This window comes from Dromiciops gliroides, chromosome 1 (genome assembly GCF_019393635.1).
Source record: "Dromiciops gliroides isolate mDroGli1 chromosome 1, mDroGli1.pri, whole genome shotgun sequence".
Taxonomy (NCBI): domain Eukaryota; kingdom Metazoa; phylum Chordata; class Mammalia; order Microbiotheria; family Microbiotheriidae; genus Dromiciops; species Dromiciops gliroides.
Window position 1 is genome coordinate 4,305,615 of NC_057861.1, and position 15,358 is coordinate 4,320,972.

The following is a 15,358-nucleotide window of genomic DNA, read 5'->3' on the forward strand; positions in this document are numbered from 1 at the left end:
TGATTGCCCTCACCTGGACACTCCAGCTTCCCAAGCTGAGGCGTTCCAGACTGATCACAACCATTCAGATTGGGTCTGAGGGGGCAGAAGACAGCGAGTGGGACTTCCCTTTGTGGCTCAGGCAAAGCCTAGGCTAAGACCTCAAAAGGTGCCTCATCCTTTTGTGAAGAGCTAACCACTTCTCCGTCTACCTTTCCAGCCCAGTATCTGTTACTCCCCCTCATGAATCCTAGAGTTAATCCAGGCCACCTCCAGGCTTTTCTCTATGGCTAGAAAACACTCCCTTCTCACCTCCCATATCTTGGAAACGGCACCCGCCCCCCCCCCCCACCCTTGCCCAGCAGCTGCATCCCCAACTCAAGACAGCCCAAGACCGGTTTTAGTTATTTTTTTTTTGGTGAGGCAATTGGGGTTAAGTGACTTGCCCAGGGTCACACAGCTAGTAAGTGTTAAGTGTCTGAGGCCGGATTTGAACTCAGGTCCTCCTGACTCCAGGGCCGGTGCTCTATCCACTGCACCACCTAGCTGCCCCTGACGGGTTTTAATTTTGCATTTGTTATCCACAAGAGGCAGTGTGATATTGTGGAAAGATCATTATAGCCCAGAAGATCTGAGTTCAAGTCTCCCTTTGTGTAACCCTGGGCAAATCAATTAACCTCTCATTCTTCCAAGTATCCCCTGTACCAGTGAAACCCCAGGGTGAGGGTTCTCTTGCCTACTTCTACACGTGCATGTTTTATCCCGAGGGAACAGATGCTCCTTGGTGGGCAGGGGCTTGTCTCTGAACCCTGTGCCAAGTACCATGCCTGGTATAGAGTAAGTGCTTAGAAAACAACTGGCTGAGATGAGGTGGGGGACATGATAACTTCCTTTCAACATTTGAGGGGCTGTCTTGTTGAAGGATTGGACACATTCTGCCTGTCCCCCCCCCTCCGCCCGCCAAGCATAAAATTAGAAGGACGTTGGTGCAGAGGGGCAGACTTGGGCCCACTCCTGGGAGACTTCCTAAACAGGGGGGCTGTCCTAAGGGGGACAGGGCGTAGAGGGCTTCTGCCTCACCATGGCAGTGCCCACTCACTGGCAGGCCAGGAAAGGGTTCAACGGCTTGTCTTTGAAGGTCCTTCCAAATTCTGAGCTCTTAAGGATGGTAACTCGTCTGACTGCATGTAATGCTATGGTATTCATGGTCAGGGGCCCAAGACCAGAAACGGCCAACCTGTTACAGCTGGCTGGCATTGTTTGTACTCTACTGTCTACCGTCTGTGTGACTGAGTGTTTCTCGTCCCCTGGGAAATGAGAGGACTGGACCAGAGCCCTCGGGAGCCACCTCGTTTGGTCCAGATGATGGAACAGAGACCATATACCATGGCCGACTGCAACGCCCTAGCACAGCGTTCTTGTCCACAGCCTCATCGTGGCGCGGGGATGACTCGGGCTTATACCCCAAGGTCCTGCCCAGCTGGATGAGCTAAGGGTCCCTGTTGGCTTGTCAGCCACAGCACCAGTTCGGTCTGGCCACCAAGTTGGTTGCTAGATATCAAGTTTTCCCAGGGTTCTCTAAGGCCCTGGGGGGAGGGGGAGGGCCTTGTGACCTGTAGGTGCAGCCAATGCCCCAGCAGCAAAAAGCCCAATAAGCACGTGGAAGCAGCCCTTTCCTGCTAAGGTGAGCATGCTCCAAGGATGCTGTGGAAAGATCTGAGCTGGGGCCCCGGCTGATTTGGTGGTACAGGACGAGTGACTCACAGGTTTCTCTCCTCACTGGGTTACTGCAAGCAACCCAGTGCCCACCTGCAGAGCTGGGGAAGACATCGGCTGTATAGAGAACCCTGTGAGCTCATTCCTTCCAATGTACTCACCTGTGGAAGGCAATCGTCTCAAGTCTGCAGTTTGCAAATGAAAAGCTGTCCATCTTTTTGAACAGAACACGGGCCCCAATCTTCCACCAGATAGCAGAAGCTGCTCTAGCAAATGGAAAACGAGTCCCCAACCTCAGCTAGTCCAGTCCTTCAGGGCAGAGGGCTATCATCTCATCCCTCTTTCCCCACCACCTGCACACCATGGGCAAACATTTAATCAATGTGAGGAATTTTGGAGGGAAAGCACCAGCTAAGGAGCGCTACAAATGGAAGGCATCATCTTCCATTTGCTCAGTTGAACGTCACAGGAAAGCGTCATCGATCTGGGTCCCAACCCAGTTTGGAGCTCTCTCCAAACTCCAAACTCTCGAGTTTGGAACTTGAGTTCCAGACAACAGACAGGCCTCCATACTGAGTCAAGTTCAAAATAATTGCTTCCCAATGAATATTCAGCATCTTCCTGGAAGGATCTCAGATGTGGCAGCTTCTTCTAAAGACTCTTCAATCAATTCCCTCACTGACTGAAGCCCAGGGACTTCTAAGTTAGCCATACAACTGCTCTTCTTTGTCCCTCCTTCTCCCCCGCCTCTGCTGCTGGGGCCTAGCCCAGAACCTTCCCTTTCCTGGGCCTTGGTCCCCCCACCCATAAAACAAGGGGGCAGGAACACTGCGGTCTGGGAGTCTGCTCCCCACCAGGGGCACGAGCTCCTGTCCCTACAATGACTTTTAGACCTCAGAGGTCAGGAGGCAGTAAGTGTGAGTGGGGCGGGTACATGGTAATTCCATGGCAGCGCATGACCAACACTCAGCGGCACCACAGCTGGGAGAGATGCAAGAGGGGCCGCCGTGGATCACCACTCAGGAGTGCAGAATTAGAGGATGTGCCCAGTCCTCTTTCAGGACCCAAAGGCTCTAACTAAACTGCTTCAGGGGTACAAAGGTTCAGCGGCTGGCCCTGGGTCATACAGCAGTTAATTCTCAGGGTAGGAATTCAATGCCCAGTTCTTCAAACTAAGCTATCTCTCATCCAGGGGTTGTGGAGTCCAAAGGACCCAAGTTCCAACTACACGACCCCTGTGACCCAGGTCGTCAAGATGTCCCTGCGCCTGTTGCTTCGCTTTTCTCTTTCCTTAAAGGAAGAACAAAATAAGCAGAGCCCATTTCAAACATTCCAATTTGGAATTTTAAACAGGCATTTTTTTTCTTTGGTGAGGCAATGGGGGTTAAGTGACTTGCCCAGGGTCACACAGCTAGTAAGTGTTAAGTGTCTGAGGCCGGATTTGAACTCGGGCCCTCCTGAATTCAGGGCCGGTGCTCTATCCACTGCACCAACCTAGCTGCCCCCTGCCACCAAATTTGGAATTTTAAACCAAGGTTTCAGCCCTGCCTCCAATTCCAAAGCAGGGACTCCAGACCGGATTTCTTGCATCAGGGTTCTCTTGGCCCTGTGACTGGGAGAAATGGATGCAGAGCTGGGGCCTGTATTTAGAAGCCTTCCCAAAGACAACTAATTCCCACAAGCCTTTGATGAGCCCCAGGCTGGACAAGTGAACCAGCTCCTTCCATTTCAACAAGAAGCAGCAGACACTCCCTGGAGAGATACATTAAGTGGCACTTTATTGGAACACAAAACAATTACATAGTGAGACAAGATCTCTTTTTGGAAGGGGGATGAGTGAGTGCCTGGTATACTTATACCCCACACCCCTCCCTGGCTTCCCGTTTCAAGGGGAAAGCATTTTGGGGACATACATCCCCCTTTACACACATTAACTTCAATGAAAGCATTTAAAAACATACCCTCCCGTTCCCCAAGAACTACGGCTCCGTGGGGACACACAGGAAGAAATCAAAGCCAACAGAACATTCATGGAGTACAGTTTCATGTTTCCAATGCATCGACACCAGAGAGCGTAACAGAACATTCGATCTCACGAGCAACCTCTCGACTCTATTGCGCTAGCATCTGATTTCTGAAGGGGTCTTGTGGGAGACCTCCCTCTCCATCACACCCTCACCAAGCACTGAGTCACAGGGCTGCATTAAGACTAAATGGCAACAGCAGTAACACAAGTGTAGCAGTTGGAGAAGGAAGCTTTGCCTTAGTCACTTTGTCTTTTTTTCTTGAAAACAATCACACTCTTCCTTTGGAAGGGCACTCCACTGAGAAGGGATCAGGGGCTGGTATTTTTAAATGGACAAACACGGACCCAAACAGGGAAAACACCAAGTTATAACGTTAACATCTACAGCTGGGACATCATAAACACAGTTGAATTGATGGAGGAGGCTAAGTAAGGACCTTCAGCAAGTGCGACGGACATGCTTTCTTTGTTTTGTTTTAAATAAAGCACCTTTGGTGGACGGTCAGGAAAACAATGGAAGGGACCCTGCCAAGGTTAAAAATCCGACTGAAGTGAGTCCTTTTACCTATCACTACAAAGAAATGCTATCGGCTAATACACTTTTCAACCGTTTATGTTGCTTTCCAAAGCTCACAGTGAATAGTGGAATCAAACCCCAGGCCGGGAGCTTTCTGTTCTCACCAGTTACACGGCTGGTCCACATTTCTCAAGCTTATGGCAGAATAAAATGTTAAAAACACAACAAAACAAAACCTTCAGCACTGAAATTGTAAAACCACCCTCCCCATGGGAGGGCCTTTCACTTGAAGCAAGCTGAAAGTTCTTGGCTAAAACTTAAGAGCACACAAGCGCACCAGGTGAGCAGCCAGAGAGAGCCAGAGGAGGGAGAGTACAGGGACACACACCACAGCCACACCCACTTGATTGATGACTTCCCTGAGGGCACACAGGCAGCTGAGGTATTCTTCACTTCTGGGGGCATCTCCTTCTGGGAGGGGCTGCAGGGGGGCCAGCTGACTGCCTGAGGCCGCCCACCCCCTAGGCAGCACTCAGGACACACATCTCACTGACAGAGCCTGACACTGACCACCTCAGGCAGCACCAGACCATGGGAGCCCTCAGCAGACAAGCCTTGCTCGCCACGAGGTTGGTGTCACCCACCAAGGCCTTTCCTCCTGCTCCTGCTCCCAGCTCAGCTGGGCTGCTGGTGCTCAGGCCTCACCTTATCTGCCAGTGACAGCCCTGTGCCAATCCTTGAGCCGCCGAGGACAAGAACACCCCAGGTTTGGTGAGGACACCTGTGGGGGAAGAGTGAAGCACACGAGCATGGCTTACAGAGAACAAGGACCAGGAGTGAGCCCTCAGCCCAGCCTACATGCCCACCAGGAGAGCTCCCAAAGCCGTGACCCCCAAAACGACCGCCAGAGCTGCCTCTCCCGACTTCCCCTCGACACCTAGGCTGGCCAAGGCCACGACACGAAGGTATCTGGAGATCCCAGTGCCCTGCTCCGGGGATTCCGAGGGATGAGTGCCCAGCGAAAGACTCAAATCAACAACTCAAGCTATGCCAACTGTGTCCCCAGGAAATAATGCTGCAGCTGTGCTGGGTTAGCTGGTACACCACAAATGAAGAAGCATCTACCTTGTCACCAACACAAGACAAAGGCACCCGACAACAACCAATGCCAGGAGTCACAGCCATCAGTGTGTTTAAGTAAACATATGAACGCAGTCCTGTCCTCGGATGAAGCTTTCAAATGTTTTATTCACTCTTTTGGATGGACTATAAATAATAAGAGTTTCCACTATGGAAAAGAATGTTATGAGCGCAGTACATGTGACTGGGAATGGGTTTGCTGAAGACATCTTCGAAAGGATAAAAGCTTAGAAAACAACCTGGAGGCTGGAATTCAGTTCTTATATAAAGTCCCTTGTAAAAAAAAAAAAACGAAACAAAACAAAATGAAACCAAAAGAAAGAAAATAAAAGAAGGCGAGGCCGCGAGATGATTTATTGCAGCAGCACGTCCGGCTCCTTGGGCTCCTTCTCAGGAGCAGCTCCCTCAGTGCTCTCCGGCTCTTGGCCGCCTTCCTTTTCCTCCTTCACCTCCTTCTCCTTCACCGACAGCTCCGAGAACTTCTCCACCACTTTTTCGCTGCTTTCTTTGCCTGCTCCTGCTAAAAACACATCAACCAGGAGTCAGCAGCAGCTGCTAGGGCACCGGCACGGCGAGGGCCAGGGCACGGGACTCAGATCCCACCCCAGGGTCTATAGGCTCCCCACCAAGAACGGCTTGGCTGGGCCTCTCCAGGAGGCCGCTCCTGGCCTTGGATCGCCAGGAAACCAAATGGGACTCTCCGGCTGGTCTCACTGAAGAGCTCAAACACCCCCCCAATGGGGCCTTACAAAAGCTGGTCCTGAGGCTCACTTCTTGAAGCCCAGCAGAAGGGGCTTGATCCCCTCCCTATGTTTATGTTTTAAACTGTTCTCCAAATAGACGTTATCCTTTAAATACTCAACCTAGAGGCAAGCACCAAGCTGTTTAGTCACCTTAGACGGCTTCCCACCAGTTTTCTTTTAAAATCCTACTTCATACCAACAGGAAGTAGTAACTGTGCAGTTACTAACTCAGATAAGACCGTGACCTACTCTAGCCCCCCACCAAGGCACAGAAATCCAAGGCTCCAAAGAAACCAGCCCTCTAAGCCCCGGCATCATTGGCACTGCACTGCACTCCAGAATCACAGCATCTCTGGCTGAGCCACCCAGCAAAAGCAGAGAAGGTTGCAGGCTCTTGATTACCCAGCAAGGGCAGGTCTAGGGAATCTGCCTGGGAGACTCAACAGGCCGTCCTTGAGTGTCGCCTGCTCCGGGATGTTTCCCAGGCCATCCCAAGGGCCTTTCACCACAGAAAGGTCTTTGCAAAGCCAAGGGTCACTTCTCTAGCAGACTGGAAAAGCAGCAGGACTGTGGAAGGCAGTCATGTACAGAGTAAGTCTGCAAACGGGGGCAGCCAAACAGATGGGGGAGCTTACCTTTCTTCTCTCGCTCTTCTATCTCATTCCTGCATTCCTCGAATTTTGCCTTAAACTTCTGGGCATCTGGTTATGACAGGAAAAGAGATTTCAGCCCTGCATCCGAAGCCTGACCATGAGGAAGTCTAGGGAGGCTTCCCTTCACTAAGCTGCCTCCAGCTTCCCTGGGCTTCATATTCTCGAGGGGAGCTTCTCACACCCAACCCCAAGGGGGAGCAGATTCTCACTGAAGTGAGGAGGAAAATGAAGCTCCAACGCCGCCGTAACCCTGAGTGTTGTGTTAGGGCCACAGACTTAGAGTAAGAAGAGGCCATCTACAAGTTCCCTAGAGGAAACCGAGGCCCGGAGCAGAATAGAGACGGGAGGTGAGAGGGAGGGAGGGAAAACAAGCCTTTCTGCAGCACCTGCAGGGTGCTTCTGTGGCCCTTACAGTGCCTGGCACCAACATTCAGGGACTGCTTCAGCTTACAGCTGCGGGACCCAGGGCAGACAGAGGCTAAGTGACTTACCCAGAGCCACACAACCTCTAAGAGTCTGAGATCAGATCTGAAGTCAGGTCTTACTGACTGTGCCCCCCACCACCCAGCAGGCAATCCGACTTGGGCCAGGATTCCTGATCCAGAGCCTTTCCCCCAAGAGAAGGAAGGTACGACACTTAGTCTGGCCCCGAAAGGCCCTCTGGGAGCCACACTGTGCAGCAGCAGCTCTTGGGTCTGGCTGGAGAAGCACAACCACCAGCTCAGTGGTTACCCACACCCCCCAATGACAGCACAGATGCAGGCGCAGGCCCGAAAGCCCAAACCAGGCAGCTGTCCTGCACATGCCCACCCTTCACTGGAGGGAAGCAGCAAGCAAGACCTAGAGAAAATCCTGGCCCTGCCTCTCCCTTTGCTTGAGCTTAATCAGGCTCTGGTAGATGAGCCTTCCCACTTACTAACCATCAGCAGAGTGGACATAAAGGCCCTGGTCAGGACTTGGCAAGAATTAGAGCCAAGCACTAGACCAAGAGCCTGAGGACCTGGGCTCACATTCTACCCATGACACCCTGGGCAAGTCATTTCCTCTCCCCAAGACTGTTCCCTCACCTGTAAAGTGGAAAGGTGGGCTCAGAAGAGCCCTATGGTCCCTTCCAATCACGAGTCCCCCGGCCACCAGTCAACAGACACAGACACACATGCACACACACTGAGGGGCAGAGCACTGCACTTGGAGCCACACTTTGGGCAAGCGTCCTTCTGACCAGCTCCCTCCCTCACTCACTTTCTGCATTTAGGAATCGGATCGCCAGCAGTTCAGGTTTGGGACTCTCATCGGCGAAGTCAGCATGTGTGTTCCAGACCCAGGCCCTGTCACTGCCTGCGTTGGGCTTCAGCTCCATCAATGGTGTTACTGGTGGAAGGAAGGGGGAAGAAGAGAGGTTCCGGTTACCAGGTATGCCCCCCCCCCCCCCGACACGCTCCCCTCACCACCCTCCTTCATGTGGTCATTGCCTGGCTAAGGTTACTGGGAAATCCCCGAGGGTTCAGAGTCCTCGCTCTTCGAGGAAGACAGACTTCTTTTTCTGTCTCCCATTTTCACCTAACACCTCAATCATATTGAAACAAAACTCAACAGAAACACACCCCTAGTTATACTTGGGAAAGCCATGGGGTGCTGCAGCAGAAGGGGCACCTGATCCAGAGCACCGCAGACAAAGCCAAGCCCAGAGGCCACATCTGGCCTGGGCCCTGGCCCCCCTCAAGCACTGCTGTGTCTCCAAGGCAGGGACTTTTGTGTCTGTCTCCGTATCTCCACTTCCTGGCAGACTATCTCATATGTGGGAGACATTGTTTTTAAAACAGAAATCGAAAGAGACCGGATCAGGAAAACTATAGAGAACCCCCCCCCCCAGCACATTCCAAACACCTTTTACACTGACTTCAAATGCAAAAAAAAAAAAAAAAATATTAAAAAACAGGAAAGTGCAGGGGGTGGGGGCTGTGTCATGAGGCAGTCACCACAGCTCACTCTCTCACTGTTCCAAAACACAGATCACAGACAGAGCCTCCCCAGAACCAAACTCCAATCAGACACACTGGTCAAGGTTATTCCCAGGAGGTCAGAGTTGGAGACACAGCCTGTTGTCAACAAACTACTTCGGGAATTACCTGTGGTGTCCAAAGAAGACCTATCAATAAACTCAAAAGCCAAAATGTTCCTTTCTCAAGCGACCCTCCCTGTGAAAGACGTGCTCGGGCAGCGTCTCCCACGCCGGGTAGGAAAGCTCAGGGGGCCTGCAACCACCGATGGGGCAGTTTGCTGGAGGTTTATTGGTCTGTGGCTGCAGCAACTCACCAAGCCATCTAATGGGGGTACAGAGGGAGCACCTGCACTGATGAGAGGAAATCAGTGATCCTTGATGGGCTGTTGGGCTTTTTACTGTTCTCACCTTAGAAAGAGGAAAATTCCAAACCTCTTAATTTTACAGAGGAGCAAACTGAGGCCCTGGAAGGCTAAGTGACTTGCCCAGAAGCACAAAGATGGCACCTTAGGCAGGGTAAGAGTAAAAAATGCAGTGGACTGGGGCAGCTAGGTGGCACAGTGGATAGAGCACCGGCCCTGGAGTTAGGAGGACCTGAGTTCAAATCTGGCCTCAGACACTTAACACTTACTAGCTGTGTGACCCTGGGCAAGTCACTTAACCCCAACTGCCTCACCAAACAAACAAACAAACAAAAATGCAGCAAACTAGCAATGGCCAGACGGGGTCCTAGTCCAAAGTGCTGTGTGACCTGCAACACTAGCTTCCCTTCTGAGGAAGGGTAGGGGTGAGGGCAGCGCCAACTCCAAGATCCCTCCAGCCTCTTCTAGGACCAACACTAGGGCTGGCATTCAAGGCATCTTCTGAAGGAACATCTCTTAGTCAGTCAGTGTCACACCAAGTCCAGCGAGGGCTGATCCTGCATATCTGTCTGGCTGCTGCCTTGGGAGCCACTTAGATACCCAAAGTCTATGCCAGCCACCACGTCTACACTCAACTTCTCTAGGCCAAAGCCCCAGTTCCTCCAGATGGCCTCGCTTCTCAAGCTACCCCATTGGGGTCCCTCTAACCCTGAACATCTGGCAGCCCATGGCATATGGCCCTGGGCACACAAGAGGCACACGGATGGTCTGGCAACAAGGACTGTCTCCCCACCCGGCCAAGACGGACCTCTTTTATATATATATAAAAAAGCCAAAAAGGCAGCGCCATCACCCTGTACACTCAGAGCGCCCATTGTCATCCTGACCCTGGGCAAGGATTTCTCTTCATCCCTGGGGCACCCCCCCTTGGTGTGGCGTGCCATCTAGAATAAAGACATACCCAGATACCCTCCCAACCTAGAAGTTGTTGGATTTTTAAAAATCCATCTTAATTCTAGATTTCAAACTACCTGCATTAACCCTTGGCTTAAGCTAAACAGGCCACTGGGTTGGCAGAGCAAAAGGAGCACGTACTATAGTGATTCGCACAGATCTTCAGGGTTTTGTCCCGTCTCATGAGGAGGCGAATCGTGCCTTTCTCCTTGTGTTTCAGCAGCTTCACATCTCCCGTCCCTCGTTCTTTCCATTCCGGAAGATCGTTCTCAGAAGCAAATCGGAACAGCTTGGCTCGCCTATGGAGACCCACTCGGTTACGACACGATACCATACTATATGATATAACTTAGAACTTTGGTGTGAAAACCAGAGACAATGATTTGTGCTCTCCTCGGACAGAGGAATAGTCTTCTGGCCTTGTTCCCTTAGAAACAGAAACTGGCTCCTGGGAAAGTTGTTTACAAAGTGGACAGAAGTGGGGGTGAGCTTTGGTCCCCAATACCATCCCCCCGTCTTGTTGCACAAGGAGAGGTTCTGCTTCTCTAACACCCAATTTCTTGTGGCTGGACAATAAGCTTGTTAAAAGCTTGTTTATTTATTTGTCCTAATTCAACAATGATCCCGCTAAAACAGAAAATAAAACTACATTCGGAATACGGTTATTAAAGGCTCGTGCCAACCCTGTAAATGTTGTTCCTTCATTTTACTGAGGCACCCGCTTTGAGAAGCTGCCTTCAGCAGATACAAGGCCAACTGCAGATGCCGCCGCCCCCCCCCCCCGCAATTTCCTGGGGAAAAGATACACAGAAACATAAGGAAACACAACCCAAAGCACACAAGGATGATAGGAAATAACCTTGGGGGGTAACCTGGTGCCTAGACAGGTGTCTGGATCACACAATTCTAAACAATCGCTCTCACCGTTGAGGCAGCACAGCAAAGTGGAAGGTGGGAGAGACCCAGAGTAGAATCCTCTGGGGCCAGCAGGGCATCATGATGGCCTTGCTCAATTTCTTCCCGTGTTAAACCGAAGGGTCTGAACCCTGCCACCTCCCCCCCGCCCAAATTTCCCGATCTCCACATTCTTTACCCTGTTCTTACTTTCATACCTCATCCATGACTCTTGGAGGGTCTCAGAGTATCCCTTGGGGCAGCCAGGTGGGAGCTCCACCTCCCCCCTCCCGACATCAGCAAGGGCCCTCCCCATCCTATGAACCTTTCCCAAGTCCTTTCTGAACCAGGCTGGGATGGTGTCCAGCTCACTAGGGGGCCTTGGCACAAAAACACAAAGGCAGCACCAGGATACTTCTTGGGACACACGGAGCCCTGGATCCCCGTTGTGTGAGAAATGCCACCAGGCACTGCCCTTGATGCAGACCTCTCCGTGCTTTGGCATTGTTCTGGACAGCCCAGAGGCAGGGAGGCCTAGCTGAAACAGTCCCCAGGAGGCCTCGTTTCCAATCCTGGTCCAACAATGTGCTAGCTACGTGACTGTGGATAAGTCACTTGCATTCCTCCATAGCTGACAGGGTGACAGGGTGGTTAAGAAGCATGGACTCTGCTCCCAGAATTACCAGCACCACCCTGAGACACAAGTCTGCGTGGCCAGTCATAGAATGAGCGCTGACCTGGCAGGGGAGGAGACAAGTGAGGTCAATGCTCGTATGCCAAGGGCAAGGCCCTTGCCCTTTCTGACACTCACCTTCCCCATCTGTAAGACCCAGGCCCACTTACATCTTAAAGAGCTCTTCTTCATCCTCTTCAAGGGTCTTGATCTCTTGCTCAGGAAGAGACACTATGGGCTCAAACTGCGGATCATGGTTGGAGTCGTCCACGTTCTCAGTGGAGGTGTCGTGCTCCTCATGAGCTTCCTGTGAAGAGAAGAGTGAGGAACACTCAGGGGAGCGATCCCGACAAACAGGTGTCGGTCACAGCCGCCACTTGGAGACCACTGGGAGGAAGGCGCTACCAGCCCCCTTTACAGCTGAGGAAGTAGAGGCAGACAGGGGGCAGTGAGCTGCCCAGGGTCACTTGGCTGTCATGTGTCCAAGCCCACATTTCCTGACTCTAGGCCCAGCCCTCTCTGCACGGGGGCACCCACAGGCATTGCCAGACACTGTCCTAGGTACATTGGGGACACAAGTACAAAGAAATGATCCTGACTCCAAGAAGCATGAGGCGAGCATCATAATGGAGGAGTCTCATGGGGGGCAAGTCCACATCTCCAGGATGCTCATTAAAAAAGGGCCATCTCCAAGGGAGAACGAGTCTCCATTCCCATTACTGCTGTCTCTGAAACAATCACCCGCCCTGGCAGATCATCCGACTGCTGATGTATAGCCAAGGAAAGTCTGAATAGGCACCACCCCAGAAAGGAGGCTGAGGAAAACCAGGAGCTGATGCCGGGAGCTTGGGAGCCAGCAGAAAACATTCATGCTGGGGCAGCTGGGTGGTGCAGTGGATAAAGCACCGGCCCTGGATTCAGGAGTACCTGCCTTCAAATCTGGCCTCAGACATTTGACACTTACTAGCTGTGTGATCCTGGGCAAGTCACTTAACCCCCATTGCCCCCCCCCAATTATTCTCCATAAAAAAAAAAATGCCCACAACGGGGGCAGCTAGGTAGCACAGTGGATAGAGCGCTGACCCTGGATTCAGTAGGACCTGAGTTCGGGTCCAGCCTCAGACACTCGATACTGGCTCTGTGACTCTGGGCAAGTCACTTAACCTTCACTGCCCTGCAAAAACAAAACAAAAATGCCCACAACCTTGTCACCAGATAGATGAACACATAAGTACAGTCACAAGTCACCTTCCTGGCAGTAACTTTAACAGGGAAGGAAAGATGGTCATTTGGGATACTGGCTATTCCCCCTTAAAAAGCTACAGGGAAACAAATTAAAATAAGCCATAAATTGCCAACTTCTCTGGCCAGGGCAAGCAAGATTTCCTTTCTAAAAGGTGTGCAGTCTAGCCCAGCACCTCACATATGAAGAACTCCTGGGCTGGGACAGGTTTGGGGAGATGCTGTTGCATCGTTAAAATAAGCAATTACATTTAAAGGGAAAACACATTTAAAGCGGGAGGGGGAAGGAAAAACCACCCCTGGTTCACGTGCAATTGTAGCACCTTAGGGGATTCAGTGCCTTTCCCTCATTTCTTTTTCTTTTTTTTGGTGGGGCAATGAGGATTAACTGACTTACCCAGCCAGGGTCACATAGGTAGTATATGTCAAGTGTCTGAGGTCACATTTGAACTCAGGTCCTCCTGAATCCAGGGCCGGTGCTTTATCCACTGCGCCACCTAGCTGCCCCTTTCCCCTCATTTCTAAGAGGGTGATGACATTTCACGAGGTTGCTTTAAAGAAAAGCCCCTTTGATAGTAATTGTGAAAAAATGGATTTGAAGCAAGTATGTCTGATAGGTCTCAGTTCTCAAACCGAGAACTGAGTCAAATTTGATCAAAAGAGAGCCATTGCCCCATTGATAGATGATCAAAAGCCGTGAAGTTTTCAGATGAAATAATCAAAGCCACCTACAGCCATGTGAAGAAGGTCAGGTCAGACACTGGACTGACTAGGAAGCAGAAAATGACAAATGTGGCGGTGGATGGGGGGAAATGAGACATTAAGGCACTCCTGGTGAGGTCTAAGCTGATTCACGAACGGAGGCCCTCACGGGACCTAGCGATGCGCCCACCAGGTTGGTGCCTGAAGAGAGGAGCGAGGGTGACTTCGGGATGGGGGCGCCGCCCTCCGCTGGGGAGAGGCTGCCGGGCTCTCAGGGACTTGGTCTAGAGACTCGGGCCAGCCTTACTCACTCGCTTCCCCAGAAGTGCCTGCAGGAGGAGGGGGCTGCGGGGCCTGGGGCAGGGAGGCGGCCGAGCCGAGCGGGCAGGACTCGGATTAATAATTCGCCACAAATCGGATTAACTCCGGGAGAGCCAGTTAGGCTCCGCCCGTGCCCGTTCAGAGAGCCCGGCAGACAGGGATCGACCGATCGCAGCCACCCCCGGCCCCCGAAGGGCGGGGGGAGATTCGGGGCTGGGGCCCCATCCTCAGCCCGACACCCCCGAGGTCCGCGTCTCTACGGGGCCGCGCACGCAGCAGGCGCCCCACGCGTGCTTCCTGCCCGCAGAGGAGGCCCCAAAGCCGCAGGCCGCGCGGAAGGCGGGACCCGGCGGGAAGAGGCAGACCCGGGCCCGGCTCGCTTTCCAGGCCCACGCGGCCTCCCGGGGCTGGGAGGTGATCGGGCGGGCTCGGGACCCAGGCAGGGCCGCCCCCTCGGGGCTCCCCCTGCGGGGAAGGGGGGCCCGTGACCTTGGGCCAGCCCCCGGGTCCTTCCTCCGCACCGAGGCCGGGGCGGCGGAGCGGGCCGGGAAGGCTTTTTTGTGGCCGCGGGCCCCGGCCGGCCCGGCCCGGCGCTGATGAGCCCGGAGGTTCCGAGGCCCCGCTGCGGGCCGGCTCACGTGTCCCGGTCGGGCCGACCCGCCACCTTCCCGTCCACGTGCCTCCCCTCCCCGGGGCCCACGTGGCTGCCGGGGCCCCGCGGAGCCGGCCTGCGAGGGCGGGCGGGACCGCCGCGGGCCACGCCGCCCGCTTCCCGCCGCGGGCTCGGCCCGGCCTGGCCGGAACACACCCCGGCCCGGCCGAGGCCTACGGAGGCCCGGCCGGGCCACGCCGGCCGGCCGCCCTCGGCCCTGGCGGGTTTCCCCCAGCGCCCCGGCCGGGCCGCCTCTCCCGGTCCCGGCCCGGCGAGCCCCGAACGCAAGCACGCACCTTGGCAGCCGCCATCGAAGCGGGGTCGATGCGGCGGCGGCGGCTGGTCCCGGCGATGCGGCGGCGTTCGGTTCGGTCCGGTCCGTCTCTCGTCTGGCGCTGGCGCCTCCTCGCCCCGCGCTTACCTCAGCTCAGCCCCGCCGCGCGCGCGCGCGCGACCCCGGCCCCTTGACCCCGGCGGCGGCGGGAAACACGCCCCCGCCCCCGCGCATTCAAAAGCAAAGCAACTTTATTGGGGCGCCGGGACCGCGGATGGCGGACAAGCCATTGTCCTGCCCCGCCCCTCCTTCCGCCTGTTCTCTCCGCCCCCTCCGGCTTCCCGCCCAAAGCGCCGCGCGCCGAGCCTCGGGCGCGCGGGCGCACTCCCGACTCCAAGAAACGCCCCGCTCCGCCCCTGGGGGTGCTTTGTGCCCCAACCAGGCCGCAGCTCCCATCTTCCCGACGGCCCCTGCGACGGCCCCGCCCACTTCCGCTTTTACACCCGGA

General features: G+C 54.0%; 1 protein-coding gene across 2 annotated transcripts; it reads right to left on the minus strand.

Annotated features, from left to right (window-relative positions):
• Positions 1-3,448: 3,448 nt before the first annotated feature.
• Positions 3,449-15,098, minus strand: RANBP1 (RAN binding protein 1). 2 transcript variants are annotated; one of them, XM_044003658.1, is made up of 6 exons: positions 14,873-15,098; positions 11,830-11,966; positions 10,234-10,391; positions 8,017-8,145; positions 6,757-6,822; positions 3,449-5,895 (listed from the first exon to the last, which is right to left on the minus strand). In XM_044003658.1, exons 1-6 carry the CDS (start codon positions 14,885-14,887, stop codon positions 5,732-5,734), a joined length of 669 nt encoding a protein of 222 aa, XP_043859593.1. In that variant the 5' UTR covers positions 14,888-15,098; the 3' UTR covers positions 3,449-5,731. The 2 variants fall into 2 exon arrangements, with proteins under 2 accessions (XP_043859593.1, XP_043859587.1); XM_044003652.1 differs by having other exon boundaries at positions 3,449-5,898; positions 14,873-15,091.
• Between the last annotated feature and the right edge of the window lie 260 nt (positions 15,099-15,358).

Coding starts and splice junctions, on each gene's coding strand:
- RANBP1 (XM_044003652.1), bottom strand. Junction 10,392..11,829: donor GAAGAAGAGCTCTTTAAGAT/GTAAGTGGGCCT, acceptor GGGTCTCCATAG/GCGAGCCAAGCTGTTCCGAT. Junction 8,146..10,233: donor GATCTGTGCGAATCACTATA/GTACGTGCTCCT, acceptor TCCTTCCACCAG/TAACACCATTGATGGAGCTG.